Below are 26,274 nucleotides of genomic sequence, written 5' to 3' on the forward strand. Positions count from 1 at the left end.
GGCAGCTGTTGGTGTTATTGCATACTTTCACTTAAAGGGTGTTAATGCCATACATTTCACAACTGGCACAAGATCAAACTTGATCACAGCCAATGTGCAGGAAAATTATTTTTTTACATGTGCAAATAAATAAGACTGACACCACAGCTGCCAGGGTTACAATTACACACTCTGAAGAAGGGACCTCTTTGAGAATTGAAGAATATGAATGAGATCTGCTAATGAAAAGAAACGCCAACTCAGTGCTTCCTTTTCACCAAAAAAGCTTAATTTTATATGCCTGCTTTAGAATGGCATGAAAAAATGATCCAGCATTAGTCAGAAGTCATTACTTCAGCATGGCGGTGTGACAATAAAGTGATCAGAGAAGACATAAGAGCAGAATCAGGCCACTTCATCCATCGAGTCTTCTCCACTATTCCATCTTGGCTGATTTATTATCCCTCTCAATCCCATTCTCCTGCTTTCTCCCTGTAACCTTTGATACCCTGACTAACCAAGAACCTATCAGCTTCTGCTTTAAATATACTGAGTGACTTGGCCTCTCGGCCGTCCTCAACAATGTATTCCACAGATTCATCACCCTCTGGCTAAAAACAATTCCTTCACATCCCTGTTCTAAATATGTGAAATGGTGTGAAAAGTGAAAGATTTTTCTTTTGCCAGAACTACATAATTTCTTTACTATTGCTTATTTTGGAGCAATCAGTTGGACTTGAAATGATCCTCTTAAGTCCAAGTGAGTTTTAACTGGGGGGATTTCTCATTGCATTGTGGACTTAAACTGATTTAAAATTTATCAATGTATTTATATCTTTACTCCTCCCAACCCATTGGATGCGAAAAGTGTTTTCTATTTTATCTATTTAGTGTTATCTATAAGTGTTATCTATTTAGAGATAATGGGTGCTTTGGAATGTGAGCTGGGTGTCTTTTGTTTGGCAGGAGCTATACAACATGCTTGTTTTCATTGGTTGAAGTGTTGGGTATAAAAGTTGGGAAATCATGTTGCAGATATATAGAACCTTAGTTCAGCCACATTTGGATTATTATGTGTAGTTCTATCACCACACTATAGGAAGGATATGGAGATCTTGGAGAGTTGCAGAAGTTCACATGGATGATGGCTAGATTAGAGTGCATTGACTATAAAAAAAGAGTTTGGACAAACTTGGATTGCTTTCTCTGGAGCATCAGAGGCTGAGAGTGATCTGATAGAAGTATAGATTGAGAGGCATCAATAGGGTAAATAGAGTCATTTCCCAGGATTGAAATATCATATAATAGAGGGAATCGGTTTAAATTGAGAGGGAAAAAGTTTAAAGTAGATTTGAGGCATTTTTTTTAGCAGGGTGTGGAATGTGCCTGGAATGTGCTGCTGGGGTGGTGATAAAAGCAGATGTAATGGCAACATTGAGACACATGAAAATGGCAGGGAATAGACTGTATAGAGGGACATTAACCATGTGCAGGTAGATGGGTTAGTTTTAGATTGGCATCATGGTTATCACAGATGTTGTGCTCCTGTGTTCCGAGTTCCATGGTCACTTTGTTTGATGCTTCAGACTGGATTTCAGAACGTTACTGAAACCTGAACTGAATTTCAGGTCCTGTTGCTTATTCCATCTTTTGTAACATGGGGAAAGAAGGTATACTCCAATTCCCAAGAGCTGTCCTGCCCTTCATGTTCATATTGTGCTTTATCTGTATTTCTGACTTGATTGAGCAACTTTTAATAGTTTTGCATGAAGACCCTTGTCTCTGTTTAGAAGGTAGCCGTTTTCACACTTACCATGGGAACCATGTTTTCTGTAACTTAAACTGAAAGTTAACATGGCAAACATATCTCTTCTACATGAAAAAGCAAGGATATAGTAAGATGAACCAAGTTTTACACTTTAAGGAATCAAGGAATTGGTGGAGCAGAACATGCTTGTCAGTCATTCAACATTGAGTCTGATCATTATTGCAAGGTATCCATCAAGAATTGGCAGTCTAGCAGTGATTGTAGCAGCTACTTGGCTCACAGGCTGAAATACCACAAGTTACAATATTGCTTTCAGGAAGCCAATTAATTTGTGAGTGTAGCTGAAGATTGACCATGCAAACTATCATTTTGATGGAGCAGATTCACTGAAGTTCTCCTGGATTGGGATTCCTGAATACCCTTGCTATTAAATGTGCCTGGCCAGCAGCATCGAGTTGACTTGGAATTTGGAGGCAATCAGACAGAAGCTGGGTGTAGCTAGTGGACCATAAATTGTTCACCACGGTTATGCTGCTGTAAGAAAGCAGCCACTATCACCTGGGACCTCCACCATTCAGGCTATGTTCTCTTCTCACTGCTGCCATCGAGAAAGAGGTGCAGGAGCCTTGGGTCCAACACCACCAGGTTCAGGAACAACTATTACCCTTCAACCATCAGGCTCCTGAACCATCATGAATAACTTCACTCACCTCAACACTGAACTGATTCCACAACCTATAGTCTTACTTTCAAGGAGTCTGCAACTCATGTTCTCAGTATTATTTATTTTATTTATTTGTGTGTTTGTTTGTTTGTTATTATTTTTTGCATTTGCAATGATTGTCATCTTTTGCACATTGGTTGTTTGTCAATCTTTATGTGTAGGTTTTCATAGATTCTATTGCATTTCTTTACTGCGAATGCTGCAAGAATATGAATCTCAGGGTAGTATATGATGACATATGTACTTTGATAATAAATTTACTTTGAACTTTGAACTCTATCTGTAATGAGTCCTTTCAACGTATACAAAGAATATGCATCAGGCCCAAAATGTTACTTTCCAGAGGTCTCAGATAATTTAATGCCTAATCCTAACCTCTGGTCTTTTGAATTTGAACAAAAGCTGTTTGTTTTTTGCCATTAGTGAGACGGTTCCTTCAGTCTCTGATTTGGAGTTGAACCCAGTAATTTGTCCACTAAAACATCAGGTTCCTGCTTTCTGAAGACTATTGTTCATTTATAGTGCTTTCTCTGCATGTTTTAGCTTTTTTCAGTAATTTCCTATTTTATGATTAACTAGGAAAAGTTGGACAAAATCCTAACATGCAGAAGATTAGTCAGGAAGGTAAGTGACATGGGTACATCAGTATTCTGTGCTAATTAGTTTGAACAGGAGGGAAACTACCCCCTGTTCTGTAATCCACTAACTTGAATTTTTATATATGCTGTGAACTGAAAGCCATTGAAATTTGATTAGAACGTAGAATACTATAGTACAGGCCCTTTGATTAGAATGACTTTTGTCAATAGATTTTCATATCCTATACTTGCAGATGTATATTCAGCTGTCTAGTATACTTGTATAGGAAGGATGCTTTGCTGTGAGTTTATTTTTCATTGCTTGATTTGCACTGGAAGTAATGTGTGTTAAAGATTGAGCTAATTCATTAAAAAGTGATGTGCTCTGCCTGATGTAGGCCTGAAAGTGGAGTAGTATCCTTAGCTTATGACGGATCACTCCCGATCATATGCTCAAAGGGGTTAGATTGTGAGGACTAAGCGTTCTAGTCAGCTGGAGAGCATTGATCAACTTGGTATTCAAAGTGAGGAAAGGATAAAGTGGTTACTCTGAGAGGATGCAGAGCCAAGAAGATAAGATGTTAAAGTTAAACCATTTGAATAAAAATAACTATTAGAATATAGTGGAGGTGTAAAACTCACACTCAAAATGTTAGAAATGGCTATTTGCCAGGAAAATTAGTGAGAAAATGGGAATGTTCTGAGAACCAGTGTGGATGTGATGCTTTCCTTCAGTGTCAGAAGGAAATGTGGAAAAATACGAAATTCAGCTTGTGAGAGTTTAAATTTACATAAAAATAAACAAATCTGGAGCAAAGATCAGTAAATGATGTCAATGTGTGTATTCATTTTATTATCAGAGTGTAGCCAGTTTGTTATTAAAGTGATTTAGTTCATTGTCAGAGTGAGCATTTATATTTGTAGTTCTTACACTTGACAGTCAAAGGCTAGCTTTATTTGTCATGTGTACGTTGAAATGTACAGTGAAAACGTTGGTTACGTCAAATCAAATCAGTGAGGATTATGCTGAGCAGTCCCAAAAGAGTCGCCACACTTCCAGCATAGCATGCCCACAATTTATTAGTTGTAAACCTATGCTTTTGAAAAGTGGGAAGAAAGTGGAGCACCCATAGGAAACCCACGTGGTTATAGGGAAAATGTACAAACTCTTTACAGACAGTAGCAGGAACCAAAGCCCCCATCTTAAAGCTGGTGCTGTAAGGAAATTGTGCTGACCTCTATACTACCGTGCCATACTGTGCCTACTCTGATATTTGTTTAATTGATGTGCCTTGACTTCAAATCTCATTGTTTTTCTCATTCTTTCTCAAGGCACTGAGCTCCAGTCTATCAATGATTTTCTCTTTCGTGCTCAGTTTGACAACATCAACCTCTTCAAAGTAAGTAGTATTGATGTGCAGTGAAGAGGCCTTCTGATGTTTGTTTTCCAGCTTACCCCCACTCCACTACTACAGTCCTTTCCCAGTGATGTTGATCACTTCATTTCAAGTTTTGACTCAGACTGACATTGGCTGTCTCTTATCAGGAATCAACCTGTGTATTGCAGTACATTGCACTAGTAAATCTATTTGTTTTTCTCTCCTAAAATGCTATTTCTCACTCTGAAGTGGGGACAGCAGTAAACCAACAGACTTGCCTCTGCTTGGCTTTGGCTAGGTGTACTAGTCACTGTTTTATTTTCCAGCCTTTGGAATATTCATAAATTCATCTTTTCTCTCACTTCTAGAATTGGATTGGATTGTCTTGAGCATGCCACTTCTAAAGGTCACAAATTGTACTTCTAGTTATTTTGACAACTGCCATTCCTTGAAATTGCAGCTATGCTTCAAAATACACAAGCTACCGCTTCACAGAATCAAGTTTATTATCACTGACATACAGTATGTTGCGAAATTTGTTGTTTTGTGACAGCAGTACAGTGCAGTAAATTAGTAAACACTTACCAAGTTAGAATAAAAAATATAAAATAGTGCAAATAAGGAATAACAAAGTAGTGTTCAGGACTAATTGACCGTTGAAAAATCTGATGGCAGAGGGGAAGAAGCTGTTCCAAAAATGTTGGGTGTGGGCCTTTAGACTCCTGTACTACCTCCCTGATGGTAGTTATGAAAAGAGGGCATGTCCCAGGTGGTGAGTGTTTTTAATGATGGAAGATATCCCTGATTGTAGGGAGGCCTGTGATAAGAAACAGATTCAATCTGTCCTGAAAAAAGACACATTCAAAATCTGAGAAAAGATAGGTAAAATGTAAGCTTTTCAAAGAGCTGCTATAAGCTGCTATGGATTAAGTAACCTCCCGTGCTTAATGATTCCGTTGTTGTAAAATATCAGCCCATTCATAGGAAGAAGGGAAGGAAAGTTTATGAATTTACAGTCATGTGATAGGTGGAATTGGGATCTCTACCAATCATTCCTTACCTCTTACCTCAGTACCACTGACAGGGCCATGAAATAGCTCTTGATATATTGTCTTTTTTTTTTTAATAACAGGTACAGCGCTACTATACAAAGAGTATGCTCAGTCGAAAGGTAGGTGTTTATTGATGACAGTAGAGTTGTAAGTTTGTTCTCACTAAGTTTAAGTGGAACTGCATGCATAGTGCCTCTCAGGCTTGTGTTTCAGCATGGGTTTAATAGTTCATCTCAGTTAAATGCCTGCACAGAAACTGGTTGACAAGAGCCCAAAGACTCTTAAGGTGGTACAATATTGTTAATCTTCTTGGATCCTTATGCTGGGAGTTGTAAACATGATAAAGATTACAGTGGTGTGATCAAGAATAGGGGGAGTTGTTTGAATGTAAGTGAAAGGAGCTTTGCACTTCGAGCCATAATGATCTGCCTTACAGATATTTAATGGGGCAGTGTAGAGGGAGTTTTGCTCCAGCTACCCTTGGTGTTCACATTTTAAAGTCTTCCTTGCTTACATAAATGAAGTTCTCCCTTTGCAAAGGATCATTTCAACAGGAGATGTGCTCAAAATGAGCATTTTTGGAGGTCGGTGACATTTCCTTTGAATCCCGTGTATGAGAGGCTTTGAGATTTTACTGAGATAGATGATGGGGTGTTCGCTCAAAGATCAGTCTGTTTTGTTATTGCCAGTAATTGTGTTTGGCATTATACAAAAACATAAGGACTAGGAGCCATGGACTTAGCTCCACTTTTTCCACATATTTAATTAAATTTATGTAACTGTATTGTTAAATGTATTTAATGGGGTATCCTCTACTGCTTCCCATTGTTTTCATCGAGATGTTTTACTGGCTCCCTTAATTCCACAGCTGTTCGGGTTTGTAGAGAAGTACCAGGATTCAGTTTTAAAACCAGTCAGTGCACAAAATCAGACAGCTGCTCTTGTGGATTTTCTACAGAGTCTTAATGAGAAATCCAGTGGTCAAGGTCAGTGACTATTCCTGAGATTTTTCCTAGGGATACGTGGCAAAACTGTTGTAAGCTTACTCAAGTTCTGTTATAAATTTGCTCAAATCATTTCTGGGGTATTCTACAAGCACCTTTGCGATCACTGTAAAGATTTCTAATGAGCATTGCATGAATTAGTTTTCTGCAAAATTGAGTCACATCTGTAATTTGTTTCATGAGACATATTAGTTAAAAGAAACAAATTGTTATGTTTGTAGTTCATGGTTTACCAATAGCTACTTTTATGAATTATTCATAGTTACAGTATAAGAAGGTGAATTCTGTGAAAGCTAAGTTCTAAATAATGTTAAGAAAACTAAGTAACTGAGTGGAATAAGACAGAAATGAAGTGACAGGTTATTGGGAGCTCCAGCTACGGCTTAAATACTGGAGATATTCTTCCAAGTGGTTATCCTGTGTAGGAGATCAGTTTGTAAGTATTGAATAGAATGTACAAAACAGAAAGAAGTAAATTCTAAAAGATCCTGGAGGGAAGGATCATTATGCTAAAAGAACAGGAGGGGAATATAGGATGGTCATCTCATTGCATTGTCTCATTCAGCCATAACGCAATCAACATAAACACAAGAGATTCTGCAGATGCAGGAAATCCAGAGCAACACACACAAAATGCTTTCGGATCTCAGTCAATCAGGCAGCATCTATGGAGAGGAAATAAATAATAGATGTTTCAGGCCAAAACTCTTCATCATAGTCAACATAACACCCAATGTATAGAATTAATTTTTATTAAGAATGAAAACCTTTGTCATTTCTGGTTTCTCTGACTTTTTCAGTGGTTTGTTCCTGTAATTGTCTGTACATCGCTATTACCTTGCTCAGTCACTGGTGAACATGTCTTCTAATAGTCCAGGCTTGCTAAGGAATTTACTCCTTGATAGAAGTCTATCCTCCCAACCAAACTTTTCATCTTTGGTTGATTATGCTTCTATGAAACACTTGGAACGTTGTTAATGTTAGTGCAGCTAAGTTTGTACTGTGAACACAAGTTTAATAATAATAACCCCAGATTAATAACAGTAGCCCTAGGACAATGTGTAACTTGAGGGAGAGCAAACATCGTCTTCCAAGATCAGACAATTTGTTACCCTTTATTCAGACTTGCAAAGCCACTTAAGTGTATCTATCAGTAAATAATGATATAGCGTGTAGAAATGTTCACCAGTCAGGTCACCCACCATATGATCAAAGCAAGTGAGAATGAAAAGACAATGGTAAAAGGAGTAAGATACAAATATTGATTTGCGAGTTGTTTTGAGAAAGTTCTAGAATTCTTATCAGTCTAATTTTTGCCAAATGCTCTATTTGTGTTTTTATAACCAGTTTTTGCGTTTTATTTATTTTTCAGTTAAACTCCATGAGCAGGAGGAGACCCTGGAGAAGGAGCAGCCTCTCATGGCATCGCCAATGATGCACATTGAGGGGTTTCTCTTTGCCCTTACCAGCACCAACAAGGATGGGCGAGTGGTCATTCAGAAACAAGGTGGGAATCAGTGTTGGAACCAAGTGCAAATTCCATCTTTTATTAGTTTAGTTTATTTAGTGTTTTCTGTTTGGTGATCATTTTCACTCCTTGCTCTGCCTCTGACTATCTCTTCTCAGTTTGTAGCTCTCAGGGACTTACCGCCATTCCCATCCTCTTCTTGCCCAATCCTTCCATCGTTTCCATCTTCCTTCAATCTATGCAAACTATCTGTCCATGTTTTTTTTTTACAAGAGACCATTTCAGCTAATCAAGGTTCTGCCAGTTTACAGCACAATCCCATTCTGCTCATTTTCCCTGCAACTATTCTCTCCGCTTTCCCATCAACACCCCCACATCTAGATTCTACCTCCTGCAAACTGCAGGCAGTTTACAGTGAATTAGCCTACTAATCCGCACATCCTTGGGATGTGAGTGGCAACTGAAGCACTCCGAGAAATCCCACACAGTAATAGGGAGAGCCTGCAGACTCCACACAAGCAACACCAGAGGTTGGTATTGAACACGAGTTGCTGGAGTTGAGGCAGCAGCTCTACTGGATGCCACTGTTTTGAGGTCTTACCTGATTATCCCTGATGACATGGTCAGTTTTCACAACTGACCAATCCTTAAGACAGATTGTTGTCTTGTTCATTTGGGGTTAGTGCAGAAGTTGATAACTACAGTTCATACATGCTGACAATTTCACTCTCTCACTCACCCACTCTCTCTCGCTCTCTCTGTCACTCTTTTTTGAAGGGACTGGTCCGCTGAAGCTGAATGGTTGCACTGTGGCTGGTCGTCTGCCACACTGGGTCCCACCTCATTCATGTTTCTGGTTTATGTATTCTGGCAAAGGCCAACACAATCACATTTGCAAAGGAGCACTTTCTCAAGTCTAAGGGCAGCCCTGTAAATAATGGTAGTGTTCTACCTTGTGCACTATCTAAGAGTCAAATCCATGAACTGAGGATTCCATCCACTACCATCTGTGTTACAAATGGATTGCACTTCTCCCTTCTGAATGAGAAGGTGATGGAAATAGATTTGATGTCCAGCAATTGAGGGAATTGTAGGCCCATTATGGAATGGGATTTAGATCTGCTCATTTGTGGGAATGTCTGAAATAACTGAGGAGAGGTGCAGGGGTGGCAGGCAGCTCTAGTCGGATTAGCAATTCTGCCTTGAGCAAGTGGATCACAACTAGTTCAATGCCAATCCTCCTTGGGAAACGAATGCCCAACTTAAAGAATATTGTACATACGAACGAACATTTGGGAGACTGGCAGGATGAATAGGGATGGGTTTGCCAGCTGCTGCAAGCACCTTCTGCCAGGTGAGAAGGGGGCATTTCTGCATGTCTTCTCTCCTCATTGGAACAATCAGGAGTTGGGTGGAACTACGCAGAACTGCGAGCACTGAGCAGATTTTCACACACTAAGGCCAGTTGGCTGCCGCTGTTCGCATACCCACTTGCACTCCTATTGCAGCTGTTTCTGAGATCCTTTCCCACGCACTGCTTTTCTTCATTTCTGACTTAGGAAGAGCTTGGGTTACAAATAGTTCTCAGGAACAGAACCCTGCCAAATCCTGAGGAGGGGCTATATATTATTTATTTCACAGTTGCTTTTTGTAAGATGTTGTCACATGTTCTGTACAAGCACAAACTTAAAGATCACACGGAACTGGTCTTCAAAATAACAGGCTATTTATTTAAAAATTGATGCACACCAGGAGACCAGTCAAAGCTGATCTAGCTGACCATGAATTTGGGACAGCATTTACATTCTCAGTTGACAAGATTACCACTAAAGCTACATTTTGATAAGAGGATGGTGGCTACAGAAATTAAGTAGCTGAGTAGGTCCTGATTACAAGATAAAATGATTACCCGTAGGTCTACGCCATGGTAGCGTAGCATTCAGTGCAATGCTATTACAGTTAGCAATGTCAGTATTCAATTCTGGCACTGTCTGTAAAAAGTTTGTACTTTCTCCTCGTGACCATATGGGTTTCCTCTGGGTGATGTTCTGGCTTTCACCCACAATCCAAAGTTGTACTGGTTAGTAGGTTAATTGGTCATTATAAATTGTCCTGCGATTAGACTAGTGTTCAATAGGTGGGTTGTTGGGCGGCATGGCTCACTGGACCAGAAGACCCTGTTCCACACTGTGTCTCTAATAGATATAATTTTCTATTGCATCAGTTGGTTGCTATAACACAATAAGTGAAGTTTCTGAAACCTGGATGTAGTCGCTGTTGCATTCCGTGTCTCCATTTTTAGGCTTTATCTGTGGTTCTCTGTTACCACATAAGCACAATCCACATCCCTATTTACCAGTTATTAACCCTCACTATTCTCCCTACAACAGTCTGTTATTGCGCTTCAGAGTAACCCATTATGTTATAGGGAATACGTGATCACAGTTCTGATTAAATTTAGTTCGATCATTTGGTTGACTTTGGCCTTCACTGTGACACCCCCTGATTCCCATCTATCAGTCTCCCTATTTTCCACCACCCAGGGCTCTCAACAGTGGGGAGTAAAGTATTAGCTTGTTTCTGCTACCTATCAGCATCTAAACCCAATGCCTTAGTTATGGACTCTGAAACCAAACCAAATGATAGATGTGGTCAAGCAACACTATATACCTCTTCCTAGAGATGCTGTCTGGCCTGCTGCTTTCACCAGCAACTTTGATGTGTGTTGCTTGAACACCGTATCCTGGTTTGATTCAATCTTACGCTTGTTCTGTCTATCCCCTAGGTACGGTGTCTCAGAGCAGCCTGAAGTTCCTGCTGCTGAACCCAGCGGTCCACTTTGCTGAGATAGTGAAGGAGAGTCGAGCAGTGGTCATCGCTGGAGGCACAATGCAACCGGTAAGTCTTCCTGATGCCACATGGGTGGTGTTTTGGTTCAGGGAGATTTTACCAGCTCCCCAATTTGGTTTTCAGTTTTCACTTAATTCCATTGGGGAGAACTGAGGCAAACCATTTCGCTCCTTTGCTGTGTAGATATTCTTAGCAGATCCATCCAGTGAGGAGAAAATCATTCTACATTCTAGCTCCCTATCAATATCCAGGAATTCTGTATGTCTGATATGCAATGCTGTGTGCATGTGTGGTAACATGTTAGTCCATCACCAGTTTTGACTATAATGCCCTTCTGGTTGATTATAGATATGTTCAAATGCTTCTCTGAATGCCTTCAGAAAAGGGAGAAATAGCGACAGTAACATAGGCTTTATATCCAAGTTGCATCTTCCTTTCCCACCAGCCACTACCCCTCCAAACAAAATATATCTTGTCATTGACATGCAAATATCTTAGATAATTGTCTTGTTTTGGGTTTGTGCTGGGCACTATTCTCTGTTCTGTAAGAGCATAAGACATAAGAACAGAATTAAGCCATTCAGTCCATTAAGTCTGCCTTGCCATTCAATCATGACTCATTTATTTTTCCTCTCAACCCCATTCTCCTACCTTTCCCCAAAACCATTGATGTCCTTATGAATCCAGAACCTATTTAAATATACCTAATAACTTGGCCTCCATAGCTGCCAGTGGCAATTAATTCCACAGATTCACCACCCTCTGGGCTAAAGAAATTCCTCCTCATCTCTGTTCTGAAGTGGGGTCCTTCTATTCTGAAGCTGCGGCCTCTGCTTCTATCCTCTCCATCTAGGCTTTTCAGTATTTGGTAGGTTTCAATGTGATCCCCCTATACAAAACTATACACACAGTTTTGTTTGGGTTCTATGAGTCTTGCATTATATGGTGCACTCTTACCATCTGAGCAGCATCAGTGTCTCCTGTATCTGTATGGGGCATCGATCCATAGATGCGTTGAGATTTCATCTCTGGGAGCACTGAAACCATCATTCTCAGCCCCTGATATTGTACAACTTCGGGCTGAACCATTTTAGGGAGCCATTACAGGTATAATGAGCCCGATGTTCTCCACTCCTTCAAAGAAAACAGCATTTACATTATGTCATCTACCCGTAATTCTTGCCCCATTCTTGTGAACTAACTCTCCAGTATTGTACCACAACTACTACAACTGGCGAATTATGCCGATCCCAACTAACCAAAATGAGCTTCCTGTACCATCAAGGTATTAAATAACCTTCATTTTTCTCAAACTCCACTGTAACCTCACCCCTGCAATTCACCAAGTTTTCCAGTTCCAGCTGTGACCCATTGCCTTCCTGACGTTTTGTTCTTCATCACTGCCGACATATAAATGTCAGCAAATCTGGTTGATGTCACTATGTTTTCATTCCTTTCTCTAGAGAGTTCAGATCGGTAATTGGTCGTTAGCATTAATATAGTTCACTTCAATGATAAAATCCTTATTTTTTTTAGATACGTAGCAGGAAACTAAGGATTTTACAACTTCTTTTCCAAAGTACAATGAGTCATGCAGGAAGTTGTTCTAAGATGTAAGGATTAGGAAAGGGAAAAGGCCATTCAGCATTTTGACCTTTTTTTACCATTCAGTATAGTGGTCGCTGTTTGGCCTTAACTCCCCTCCTCTTTTCCCTATAAGTGTCAATTTCAGAACCCACCCCACTTCCAAAATTCTATTTCGATCTAAATGTTCAAACATTGTTTTCTTGGGATATAAAATTCTGAAAATTCTCAACCTCAGACAAGTAATTCCTCCTCTGTCTTTAAAAACGACTCCATCGGGGAAGGTGTCCATTTCTCACTTACCCTGTTAAGCCTCCTCAGAGAATCTATGTATTTTAATTGTCGGCCCAGTCTTCTCTCTTTCCCAGTGGGACCATCCCCACATTAAACAAATCATGTTGATGAACCTTTGCTGCTCAGCCTTTAATATTAGCATTTATGGAAGGCTGGTTAATGGGCAGAAAATGGTAATGATAAATGTCACTTTTAGTTGGAAATCCTTAAGGTGGGATGCTCCAGGGCTTTGTGCTGGGTTTTAAATAAAGAGACCAAAACTACACATATTACTTCAGATTAGGCAGAACTTCTCACTACGTACCTCCTTTCGAAATAAAGACTAACATTGCAGTACTTCCCTTAATTGCTGTACCATGTTAACTTTCTGTTTCTTACACGAACCTCAATGGCAAATCATTTAATAGTCTCACTCTATCTTTGTGATATTCTGTTCTTCTGTTTTTCCTACCAAAAGAATTATGCAATCCTAGTCAGTTTCCTGTGTCAGAAAAATCAAGTACATTGCAGTAGTCACTTCATCTAATTTATTCAAATAGATTGTAAATGGTTGATTCTGAGACCTCTCATTATTGTAACTCACTAAATTGAAAATGATTTATTTATCCCTGTTCTGGCTGTATATCAATCTGCTGTCCATATTACCCTCAATTCCGTGAAAATTTATCGCCTGCGGTAACCTTTGAATGGGCATATAATGGAAGCCTTTTGACAATTCAAATCTAAATCTACTGTGCTTTGTCCACCCTTCTAATTACATCCTCAATTCAATAAATTTCAACAATACTTTGGAAATTCTGTAGATTACTGCACCATGTGTTCTGCCCTTGTTTGTCTCTTATCTTCACACAAGCTAATCACATCTGATGGAAGTCAATGTCCATTCCACTAACCTTGCTGAAATATGTAATCTTTGGAATATTCGGTTCCCACTCATGGTCATCTTGCAGTTGCTTTTCTATTAGATTGAACACTTTTAATTCCAATATTTAAGAATGCTTATTTTTTTATGTTTACTTTGGAAATCTGAAATAAAGCAAAGTACTGGAAATACTTGCAAGGCTAAGTGTCTGTAGACGGGTAACTGAGAAATTATTTATCATTTCTGTTGGCCTATTTGTGCAATAATTCGCCCATCCTGTTATGAATATGAAACCCCCTTTTACTGGGCATCTCTGGAAAACTGGCTCGCTAGCCCCTCGCCAACAGCCACTGGATTCCGCGGCGATAAACCCACCTTTCTCCAGCTTCATCCATCTTGGGTGTATACAGCTTTGGTCCTGCCATCTCTGAGGGATGTCTCACCCACCCAAACCCTGGTTTGTGTGAATGCTGTGTGATTTACTGGCCCCAGCAAGAAATAATAGGTCATGCACTGCATACAATTAAAAGAAGTATATTTACGAATGTTAATTTAAGCGAACAGTTACTGTACTCTAAATAAAACATTTACATCTAATTTATACTAAGAATAGACCAAAGGAAATATAGCAATAATGGCATTAATTGACTCCATTTGAGAGTTTCAGTACTTAACTGGAAAGGTGTGAAGATACTTTATGATTTAAGAATAAATTATTCTGTTCCCATTATTGATCTCTTGAAAAGGGTCAAAGCCATGATGTTGAATATCATTTGGGCTAGTAAGAGTAGGAAAGAAGAGGAGATAAAATCAGAAGGCATCATTTTTGAGGAAGCAAAGGTATGAGGAAACAAATGAGGGATTTGAGCAGTTGCACACCATTGTCATTAGAGTGAGGTCCAATAGGCAGTAATTGCAGTACAGGGAAATGAAGAAACCTGTTACACTCTGATAATCTCCATGGTATTTCCAATCCTTTCGCCAGGTGGCAGAATTCAAAGACCAGCTCCTATTCACTTCGGGTGTCTCTGCAGACAGGCTGGTGGAATTTTCCTGTGGTGAGTCCAGGCTGAGTCCTGCTCGTGCCTTAATAATATCATAGTAACTGACTTGTTGCCCTTTTTCTGAACACAGAGAGGGAGAGGAAGGTGGATCTTTTACACCTTTACTTCAGATATGAGTCACTGATTTCACTAAGCAATAATTTTATACAAAGGAATATGACACTGCTAATGAATAACAGCCTCTGCCATCCACAATGTGCCATTCAGGAGGAAAATTTCAAGCCCGTCTCCCAGCCCGATTCATTCTTGATACTCTTAATATTCCATCCAGAGTAACAGTTGCATTTACAAAAAAGCATTCTCTTTGTTCATCTAGATTTGTGCTTTACTGGCCCAGTGTCCATTCTTTACCTTTGTGCCGTGTCTATGGTTTGTCCTTTCACATTCTGTTAAACCATTTTCTAGTCCAGCAATCTAATACTAAAAAAAAATCACCCAAAATGACAAGGTCTAATTACATCAAAAGACCAACTCTGTTGCCTAACCATATGCATCATTCTCTCTGAGCAGTGCAGTGGTGACTGATCTGGGCTCAGACTCTTGAAACACACCCTTCTGAATCATGTTGTGAGGTAAGGTTACCAGGTGGACAAAGAAAAGGATTCAAGGATGTGCTCAATGCTGCCCTGAAGCGCCACATCTCAGAAACTCCAGGGAATCTCGGAGCCATAACTGCTCGGTGGAAAAGGAGCCTGAGGGATGTAACGGAGAACCTGAAGATTATGCATTAGGAGGACACTGAAGGCCTGCATAAGTAGTGAAAGAAGTGCATCACCACAATGGCTTCATCAACCAACTTAGAACTCCAAAACTGGAGTGGACTTGATTCTGGGATTGTTGAAGTCACTTGCCCCTGGCCACTCGCCCCAAGCCTGCAATTAAACTGGAGTCCACGATCAACAGCCTTGAAGTGGGTTATCCTGAGGCCTTCGTCATCATAGCCAATGACTTAAACCACACCAACTTCTAGAGTGTGTCACCAAAATGCTACCAGCAGGTCTCCTGTCCCACCACAGTCAAACACCCTTGATCATAACTATCAAAGATGCCTATAAAACACTCCTCTCCCACCACCATACTTTGGTAAGTCACACCACCAGAACAAACAGAAGCTGAAACTAGAGGATCTGGTACAAAAAGTTGTCCAGTGCTGGTATAAAGAGATAGATGAGATTCTGTACAACTGTTTGAGTTGGTAGACTGGTCTGTTTGAAAGACTGAGCAGCAGGTCTAGATGTGCATGCCACCTTCATCAGTAGGTGTGTTGAGGACTCCTATCTTCTTTAAGAAGATCACCATCGTTCTGGTAACCTAGGAAAAGCAATGTATCGTGCATTAATGACTACTGCACGACAAATCTAGTATCAAAGAGGTTGATCTGGGTGTTCCCAAGCCAGAAACGGTGGATGAATCCATAGATCTTGGTCTGTCCCAGGATTGGGTGCCCATTACAAGCAGATCACTAGGGCCCGTCAGTCAGTGTTCCCAGAGTTCAAGCCCGGAGTTCTGGTTTCTGCATTCAGCTAGTCTAGGGGTTGATACCAAAGATCAGAGCCTGAAAGTCGATTGGTAATTAGGAAGTCAAAGCCCAATGGTTGAAACCTGGATCTGGAAATTGGAGGCCTATCCAGGAGTTGTATGTATGTGGATGGAAGGGAGGGTGGAGGAAGGAAGGGGACTTGTTTCTGCTGATGTTTTGTTGCTTGTGTTCTGTGTTATTCTGCTGAGCATTGCGGGCATGCTATGTTGGCATTGGAATGCATGGCGACAGTTGCAGGAGGCCCTCAGCATATCAGAAGGTGTGTTATTGCAAACGTCACATTTCACTGTATGTCTCCATGTACATGTGTTACTAAGACAACTGCACTGCTCCAAAGAGCACTATATGAGGTCGTTGTTGCCCTCAGCCTTTAGGCTGTATAATGAGTCAACCTATAGCTGGGGAAGTGATGACCCCCTCCTGTTAGACTGTTTGTGGTAAATTATTTGTTATTCTTCCTTGCTTCTCTTCTAATCTTTGTATATTTGTGTACTTGTAATGCTACTGTGACACTATAATTTTCTTTGGGATCAATAAGGTATCTATCTATCTGTCTATCTAAATAAATCTCATTCTGAACCTGGATCAACAACCTGTCCTGGTTCATCCACATAGATGCCACAACCAAGAAAGCTCACCAGTGCATTTACTTCCTCAGAAGGCAAAAGAAATTTGGCTGCAAGAAACAGCAAAGAGTTGTGGATGCATTCTCAGCAATGACAGGAGCCATCTTCTCTTTCATAGACAGTCTACACTTCTCACTGCCTCAGTAAAGCAGTCAGCATAATCAGAGACTCCACTCACCTTGGTCTTTTACTTTTCTCCCTCCTCCCAGCGAGCAGCAGATTCGAAAACCTAAAAGTACATACCATCAGGCTCAAGGACAGCTAAGGAACAGTTCCCTAATATGTTAAATTGCACTCTCCATCTCACAATCTAGCTCATTGTGACCTTGTCTACCTGTACTGCACTTCTCTGTAATGCTTACACTTGGATTCTGTTATTGTTGTGCTTTAAACTACCTCAGTGCACTGCTGTAATGAAGTGAACTGTTTGAACAGTAATGCAAGACAAGTTTTTCACTGTCCTTCAGTACATGTGACATTAACATAGCAGTTCACATAACCCTTTATAGGGCCAGTGATCAGAAATTTGGTGATCAAATCTTGCCACTGTCTTTAAGGAGTCTGTAAGTTCTCCCCGTGACACTGCAGGCTTTCTCCCAGATGTACGGGTTAGGGTTATTGAGTTGTGGACAGCTATGTTGTTTCCAGAAACATGCTGACAATTGTCTACCCACAGCACATCCTCAGATGATGTTGGTCTTGATGCAAATGACACATTTTGCCGTATCTTGTAACAAATAAAGCTAATCTTTAATAAACCAATTTACCATTTAACCAAGGTCTTCAATTGTGCAGCCTATATTTAGTTTTAATGATCTTTGCAGTGCTACTCAATTGCAACAGTAATATTAAAATACATTAAAATCATTCCTCCATTGTTTAAGCTACTTGTCGCTAATTGTTCCTGCAGCCTGATATCGTGAGATATCCAGAGATGCAGAAATCAGTGCTGCAGCCTCCGATTAAGCAATGAGTGACTCTTGATTTGCATGTGTTAAACTATGGAGTGTGCACATTGAGATGCAAATGAAAGAGTTTATCACTGACATCAATGTTTTCTCTACATATTTCTTTTCATCTTAGTTGTCTCATAGATATTTGAACAGACTGGGGCATATTCTGTCTCTTCAGTATCCAAGAGGTTAATTAGTGTTATAGCAGGAACATCTTGCTCTGGTACTTGGACAGATTATTCACTCAGGGCCTCTTGAGTTTCTGCTTCATGGTTTGGAGGTTTTTTTTCTAAACCTGGAGAGAACTTCCTTTTCTCCTTACTTTACTGATTTTAACTTGCTATCTGGAGGATGATGCCATCTGCAGTTTGCTCATTCGTAACCTACTGGTCAGATGGTATATACTCAGAATCTAATACCATAGTTGGTTGGGCTGTAGTAGTTCTGAAGAATCTCTAATCCTTTGTACCAACATTATTTTGGACATCTAAATGGGCATCTTCATTATGTGACCACTGCTGATGTTGGTGAGAAGTAGGGCCCACTTCCCTACAAATGAGGAACCTGGTCAACCATTCAAGAACTGCTAAATCTTGTAAAATTTCCAACAGAAGGCTTCCATACAACAAGATGGCACAGTTCTATTTTCATAATTTTGTTTGCTTTGTGTAATGTTTATTTTGAAATGTTCTAATTATTTGATTGTTCTTCCTTGAAATCTCTAAGGTCATGTAATTCCACCGGAAAATATTTTGCCCATCATCCTCTGTAGTGGTCCATCAGGACAGCAGCTTGAATTCACCTTTCAGAAGAGGGACAAGCCACAACTGGTGAGTACATTAAATTCTGTATTATCCCAGTTGTTTCCTGCCCAAATCTGATTCGACAACAATGTTTCTGCCTAAACCACAGCTACCTGCCTTAGTTAATAACTTAAAAATGTTTCTAAATGTTTTTGTATGGTTAAAGTTGGCTCAGAGATTATGTTGACAAATATTCTGGGGTTTGAAAAATGCATTTGTCAAGGAATCAGAAGGAAGTAATGGAACATGTGTGTTATTGAAGGAATTATTCCTGCTAATAGGTTTTTACTCCAAGTTATACAGATTGTGTGGTACAGCTGCGTAGTTGTTAGCACAATGGTTTACAGTACTGGCAGTCTGGGTTCAAATCCCACTGTTGTCTGTATATATTCTTCCTGTGAAACTGGGTGCTCTGGTTTCTTCCTACAGTCCAAATTCCTACCCATTAGTAGGTTAATCGATCATTGTAAATTGTCCCGTGATTAGGCTAGGGTTAAATCAGGAGATTGCTGCTAAAAGGGCAGGAAGGGCCTATTCCGCACTGTATCCCAATCAATAAATAAATGCATATAAACTGGGATAATGGGGGGGGGGCAGCGTTAAACACAGTATAAACTGTTATTGTTAATAGACTTCAGTAAAAGTGTTCAACCCCTAACCCTTTCTTCACATAAATGAGAATTACAACCAGGGATTTTGATCAATTTAACTGAGATTTTTGTTTTATTTGTGAATCACATGCTCCTTTATTTACTTTTATTATTATTATTATTTATTGAGATATTCCAGCCCTTCAAGCAGCACTGCCCAGCACCCAGAGGAAACCCATGCAGTCACGAGAAGAACGTATAAACTCCTTACAGACAGTGGCAGGAATTGAACTTGGGTCACTGTACAGTAAAGCGTGTGGTAACCACTATGCTACCATGCCATTCAAATGTTTCACAGTAGAGACCAGAAAATTATAAAGCATGAAAAACTAAAAATTGAAAACCTGAAATGTCAGCAGTTCAAAAGTATTCATCACCCATCGTTCAGTACTTAGCTGAACCACCTCTGGCAGCTATTTGGATAAGTCTCTATTAGCTTTGCACAACACGATGGAGCAGGATTTGCCCATTGCTTGCAGAGTTGCTCAAGCTCTGCCAGGTTAGTTGGGGAGTGGCGGTGGACAGCAATCTTAAGGTCTTGCCTGAGATGTTTTATCAGGTTAAGGTCAGGACTCTGACTGGGCCACTCGAGGACATATTTTTCCATAGATGCTGCCTGGCCTGCTGAGTTCCTCCAGTGTTCTGTGTGTGTTGCTCAGATTTCCAGTATCTACAGATTCTCACTTGTTTGTCACTCAGGGACATCAATTGTTCTTCATTTGAAGCCTCTGCATGGTTGCTCTGGCGGCCTGCTTTGGGTCGTGGTCATGCTAAAAGACTAACTTCTCACCCGTAGGCTAACAGATTTTTATCCAGGATCTCTGTATTTAGCAGCGTTCATCTTCCCATTAATCCTGACCAGGTTTCCAGTCCTTGGTGCTGAAAATCTTCTCATAGCATGATGCTACCGGAATGGTGTTATCTGGCTGATACACAGTATTAGATTTACACCGCACGAACTATTTAAGTGTTGAGGCCAAGAAGTTCCACCTTAGTCTCATCCAACCACAAGACCTTCTTCTACATCTTTATAGTATCTTCTAGGTGATGCCTTGCAAAGTCTTTACGGGCAAGGATATGCTTTTTTTTTTAGCCAGGGCTTCTTTCTTGCCACTATTTCAAAAATACCCTTTTATGCAAGGCCTTAGAGATTATGAAGCCATGAAGTTCATCTCCAGTTGCAGTCACTGACTTCTGCAGCTCACTCAGAATGACTGTTGGTGTCACAGTACCCTCTCTTACACATGCCATTCTTCTCCGGTGACTAAATTTAGAGGGACACCCTGACCTAGGCAGTGTGATTGTGGTTTCATATTTTTTCCAGTTTTTCTTGATGGACTACACTAGTATGTTCAGTGCCTTTGAGATGATCTTGTACCCTTTCTGAGATTTGTGCTTCTCCATTATCACTTCCCTGACTTGTCTTGAATGCTCTTTTGTCTTCATTTTGGTTTGGTCTATTGAAAATCTACCATACTGTTGGACTTTACAGAGAGAGCGGGTATTTATTCTCATGAATTCATTGAAAACGGGTGATCCTCCAATTTTCTACATCAACAAATTGAGTGGGTTCTTAAGGTAATACACAGTATTGCACCTGAGGAAAGTTAACATAGTAATTACAAAGAGAATGTATACTTTATCAACCTCTCAATTTTAGTTTATAATTTTTAGTAAATTGTTCGCATGTTTTGGAATTTTTCTTTTGATTTGACATGATGCACAATGATGTATACATTAGTTCAAAAAATCTTTCTTCAATATATTTTATATTTAGAAAACGAGGCAGTAAAAGGTGAAAATAGTTGTGGAGCTGAAAACTTTTTTCAAAGCGTTGTATTGGGACCAACTGGGAAATGGAAAAACTCTTCATGCAATATTGAAATAGCCCCAATGTTTGACCACCCTGTACCGATGTGTACTGATCCCATTTATCAAAACTCCTGTCATTTTGTAGTAGTCGATTTGAAAACAGTGTACAGTATTGTAATGGCTTTAATTTATTTGGAGGGTGAACTTCATCAATTGTATTACAGTCTGGAAATGAAGGGTCTTGGCCAGAAATCTTGACTGTTTATATCCCTCCATAGATACTGCCTGACCTGCTGAGTTTCCTCTGGCATTTTGTGTGCATCAGCAGAATTTCTTGTATTAATAGCAATATCAATCTGGCCTTGTGTAAAATTCCCAATAGAATTCTGGGGGATAGTGATCAATGTATTCAGGTACTCCACTATAACAATCATTGTACAGCTGTAATATAAAGACTATCCTGGAGATGCAGACTGTTGATCAGAACTCGGAGTGGATAACAGGACTAATGTCTTCATTGATTTGTGCCTCCCTAAGATATTGCCTGCAATATTTCTGAAGGTTTCCAGTCACAGTGGAAGTCTTGTCTGCACATCATTCCTCGTCCGTGTGGGTCAGCTGGTTCTGTGAGACAAAATTTGTAATGCTTGCAGCATCTTCCAGTCCTGTCTAAGCCTGAGCAGTAAGGAAGTCTCATATTCTGCATTATTTTAACATCATCTTTTTCCTTTCTAGCTGGATGAATGTGGTCGGGTGCTGGTCAATTTATGTAAGGTGGTCCCAGGTGGTATTGTATGCTTCTTTCCATCATACGAGTATGAAAATCTTGTGTACAAACACTGGGAAAAGACTGGTCTGTTGGTGCAACTAGAAGCCAAAAAGAAGGTAATTTGATTTGTAGTTTGTGACTCTTTGACCCCAGTAATAAAAATGACTTTTCCTCTGTTCTGATCTCACTATGTTGGAAGAATGAAAGATCTTGTTGATTGCTAGGGTAGATGTCTGGAGTCTGTTACCCCCAGTTTGTAATCTCAGGATAAGACATTGAGATGAAGAAAAACATTATTTATGCAGAGTTGTAGATCTTTGTAATTGTATACATTTTGAGATTCCACAGCCCCCTTAGTGGCTTAAGTTCAAAGCTGAGATTTTATACACAAAGGAAATCAGGTGGGCTAGAGGACAAGGTATGGAATCACTTACGATTTCTTCAGGAGACAGTAGGTTTAAGGATTTCACACAAAATGCTGGTAGAACGCAGCAGGTCAGGCAGCATCTATTGGAGGAGGTAAGTTGACGTTTTGGGCCAAGACCCTTCGTCCTGAAACGTCGACTGTACCTCTTCCAATAGATGCTGCCTGGCCTGCTGCGTTCCACCAGCATTTTGTGCGTGTTGCTTGAATTTCCAGCATCTGCAGAGTTCCTCGTGTTTGAGGTTTAAGGATTTAGTGCTTTACCCCTGCTTTAACGTTTAACATCGTGAATGCCTGGAGTAAATGAGGAGTGAGCATTCCAGTGGCTGAAGGATCAATAATCTGAAGGCTTGCATTTAAGGTGTTTGGGAAAAGGAGTGATGTGAACACTTTTTATATCTTTAGCAGATGTTTTGGGTTTGGATTGTCTGACATGGTAAGGTGCTGGATGCAAAATCATACCATATTTGTAAAAATAATTTTCTTTTGATATTCAAAGGAGAAAATATTTTGGGGGCATGGGGAAAGTGAAGGACAATAAAAGTAATTAAATTTAGTCGGTGCCACTGGTCTGTGATCCTTTGTCATTCATTAAAGGATATGGTGTCATTTTCTCCTTAACTTCTAGATGCACAAAGTGATTAATCAGACAACCATAAGAGGCTCTGCCTAATTTTCAATACAATGCATTGGGACAAGGAAGAAATGTGATAAAGAAACACCTCTACTTTCTTCAATGTTTGCATAGGTTCAGCATGTCATCTAAAATTTTGTCAAACGTCTATAGATGCACAGTGGAGAGCATCCTGATTGGTTGCTTCGTGACCTGGTATGGAAGTACCAATGCCCAAGAATGGAAAAGCCTTCCAGAAAGTGGTGAATGGAGTCCAGTACATCATGGGTAAAGCCCTGCTCACCATTGCACACACCTACAAAGAGCACTGCCACAAGAAGTAGCATCCACCATCAAGGACCCCTACTATATTTAGGAACAGTTATTACCCTTCAGTTGTTAGGCACTTGAACCAGTGGATATCGTCACTCTTGACAACACTTAAAATTGATCATTGAACACAACCTTTGGACTCATTTTCAAGGACTCAGTAACTCATCTCAATATCATTTATTTATTATTACTTGGTGCTTTTGTATTGGCACAATTTGTCGGTCTTTTTTCACAATTCAAAGTAAATTTATTATCAAAGTGCATATGTCATCATAAACAAGCCTGAGATTCACTTTCTTGTGGGCATACTCAATAAATCCATAATAAAATAATAACCGTAATAGGAAAAATGAAAGACCACACCAACTGTGCATTCAGTCAGTCTGCAAAAAACAACAAACTGCAAATACTAAAAGTAATAATAGTAGTAAATTAATAAGCAATAAATATCAAGAACGAAATGAAGAATCCTTGTAAGTGAGTCCTTAGGTTGTGGAACATATCAGTGATGGGGTAAGTGACATTATCGCTTTATGTTCAAGTACCTAATGGTTGTGGGGTAATAACGGTTCCTGAAACTGGTGGTATTAGTCGTAAGGCTCCTGTACCTTTTTCCTGATGACAGTAGCGAGAAGAGAGCATGCCCTGGTGGTGGTGGTCCCTGAAGATGAATGCTGCTCTCCTGCTAGAACGTTTCATGTAGATGTGCTCAATAGTGGGGAGGGCTTTACCCATGACGCTCTGGGCCGTATCCACTACTTTTTGTAAGACTTTCTTTTCAAGGGCATTGGTGTTTCCATTCCAGGCTGTAGTGCAGCCAGTCTATATACTCTGCACCACACATCTATAGAAGTTTGTCAAATTTTTAGATATCATTAGACACTAGAATACTACAGCACAGTACAGGCCCTTCAGCCCTTGATGTTGTGCCGACCCATATATTCCTTTAAAAAAAGTACTAAACCCTCACTACCCCGTAATCCTCTTTCTTTCACCCATGTGCCTGTCCAAGAGGCTCTTAAATACCCCTAATATTTAGGCCTCCACCACTATCCCTGGCAAGTCATTCCAGGCACCCACAACCCTCTGTGTAAAAAAAACTTACCCCTGACGTCTCCCCTAACTTTGTACATATGCCCTCTGGTGTTTGCTGTTCGTGCCCTAGGAAACATGTGCTGGCTATCCACCCTATCTATGCCTCTCGTAATCTTGTAGACCTCTATCAAGTCCCCTCTCATCCTTCTATGCTCCAAAGAGAAAAGTCCCAGTTCTGCTAACCTTGCCTCATAAGACTTGTTTTCCAGTCCAGGCAACATCATGGTAAATCTCCTCTGCACCCTCTCCATAGCTTCCACATCCTTCCTATAATGAGGTGACCAGAACTGAACACAATACTCTAAGTGCGGTCTCACCAGAGATTTGTATAAGTTGCAACATGACCTCTCTACTCTTGAACTCAATCTCCTTAATGAAGCCTAGCATCCCATAGGCCTTCTTAACTATCTTATCAACTTATGCAGCGACCTTGACGGATGTATGGATTTGAACCCCAAGGTCCCTCTGTTCATCCACACTCTTAAGTAACCGACCATTAACCCTGTACTCAGCCTTCTGGTTTGTCCTTCCAAAATGCATCACCTCACACTTCTCACACTTATCTGGATTGAACTCCATCTGCCACTTTTCTGCCCAACTCTGCATCCTGTCTATATCTTCTTGAAACCTTCGACAACCTACAGCTCCATCCACAGCTCCTCCAATCTTCGTGTCATCCACAAACTTACTCACCCATTCTTCCGCCTCTTCATCCAGGTCATTTATAAAATCACAAAGAGCAGGGGTCCCAGGACAGATCCTTGCTACACCCCACTAGTCACCGACCTCCAGGCAAAATACTTTCCTTCCACTACTACCCTCTGTTTTTTTTCCTGTGAGCCAATTTTTTATCCAATGATTCCATGCCTCATTACTTTCTGGATGAGTTTCTCATGGGGGACCTTGTCAAATGCCTTGCTAAAATCCATGTAGACCACATGTACCGCCCTACCATCAATTTCTTTTGTTACCTCTTCAAAAAACTCAATTAGGCTCGTGAGGCATGACCTTCCCTTCACAAACCCATGTTGACTATCCTTGAGTAGACTGTACTTCTCCAAATGTTCGTAGATCCTATCCTTAAGAATCCTTTCTAATAGTTTGCAGACCACTGACGCAAGACTCACTGGTCTGTAGTTCCTAGGATTCTCCCTATTACCTTTTTTAAAAGGAGGGAGCTACATTTGCCATTCTCCAATCCTCCAGCACCTCCCCTGCAGCCAAAGATCATAGCTACTGCTCCAGCGATCTCTTCCCTCACTTCCCACAGCAACCTGGAGTATTTCACATCCGGCCCTGGGGACAACTTATCAGTCTTGATGTTTTTAAGAAGATCCAAAACTTCTTCCTTAATCTCCACGTTGTCCAGCACACAGGCCTGTCACCCGATCAAGGTTCTTTTCACTTGTGAATACTGAAGCAAAGCATTTAGGACCTCCCCAACCTCCTCCGCCTCCAGGCACATGTTCTCCTTAATCCTACATGCCAAGGCCTTCACATGCCCCCTTCAAGCTCTCCCAAGTCCTTTCTTAAGCTCCTTCCTGGCTACCCTATATTTCTCATGAGCTCCTCCTGCTTCTTATATCTAACATATGCTTCCTTCTTCCTCTTGACGAATTGCCTCACGTGTTTCGTCAGCCACAGTTCCCTTTTCCTACCATTTTTTCCTTGTCTCAGTGGGACAAACCTATCCTGAACCCAGCACAAGTGGTTCCTGAACTTCCTCCACATTACTTCTGTGCTTTCACCCTTGAACATCTGTTTCCAATTTACTCTCGCTAGTTCCTGCCTCATCCCTTCATAGTTAGCCCTTCCCCAGTTAAGCACTTCCCCATTTTGTCTGTTTTAATCCTTTTCCATAGCTATGCTGAAGCTAAAGGAGTTGTGGACACTCTCACCAAAATGCTCCCCCACCAAGAGGTCTGCCATTTGATCAGGTTCATTACCCAGAACTAGATCCAGTATGACCTCTCCTCTCGTCAGCCAGTCCACATACTGTGTCAGGAATCCTTCTTGAATGCACCTGAGAAATTCAGCCCCATCTATCCCC

General features: G+C 40.4%; 1 protein-coding gene across 2 annotated transcripts in view; it reads left to right on the forward strand.

The window, feature by feature from the left end:
- ddx11 (DEAD/H (Asp-Glu-Ala-Asp/His) box helicase 11) overlaps window positions 1–26,274 on the forward strand; it is an 81,351-nt gene that overhangs the window by 37,870 nt on the left and 17,207 nt on the right. For both annotated transcript variants that reach the window (XM_072268052.1, XM_072268053.1), the window contains 9 exons: window positions 3,051–3,095; window positions 4,382–4,449; window positions 5,561–5,599; window positions 6,349–6,466; window positions 7,857–7,991; window positions 10,738–10,850; window positions 14,528–14,600; window positions 18,452–18,555; window positions 21,726–21,875. In XM_072268052.1, coding sequence (XP_072124153.1) covers window positions 3,051–3,095; window positions 4,382–4,449; window positions 5,561–5,599; window positions 6,349–6,466; window positions 7,857–7,991; window positions 10,738–10,850; window positions 14,528–14,600; window positions 18,452–18,555; window positions 21,726–21,875 — 845 coding nt within the window. The remainder of the gene's footprint in view (window positions 1–3,050; window positions 3,096–4,381; window positions 4,450–5,560; window positions 5,600–6,348; window positions 6,467–7,856; window positions 7,992–10,737; window positions 10,851–14,527; window positions 14,601–18,451; window positions 18,556–21,725; window positions 21,876–26,274) is intronic.

Source organism: Mobula birostris, chromosome 9, assembly GCF_030028105.1.
Source record: "Mobula birostris isolate sMobBir1 chromosome 9, sMobBir1.hap1, whole genome shotgun sequence".
Lineage (NCBI taxonomy): Eukaryota > Metazoa > Chordata > Chondrichthyes > Myliobatiformes > Myliobatidae > Mobula > Mobula birostris.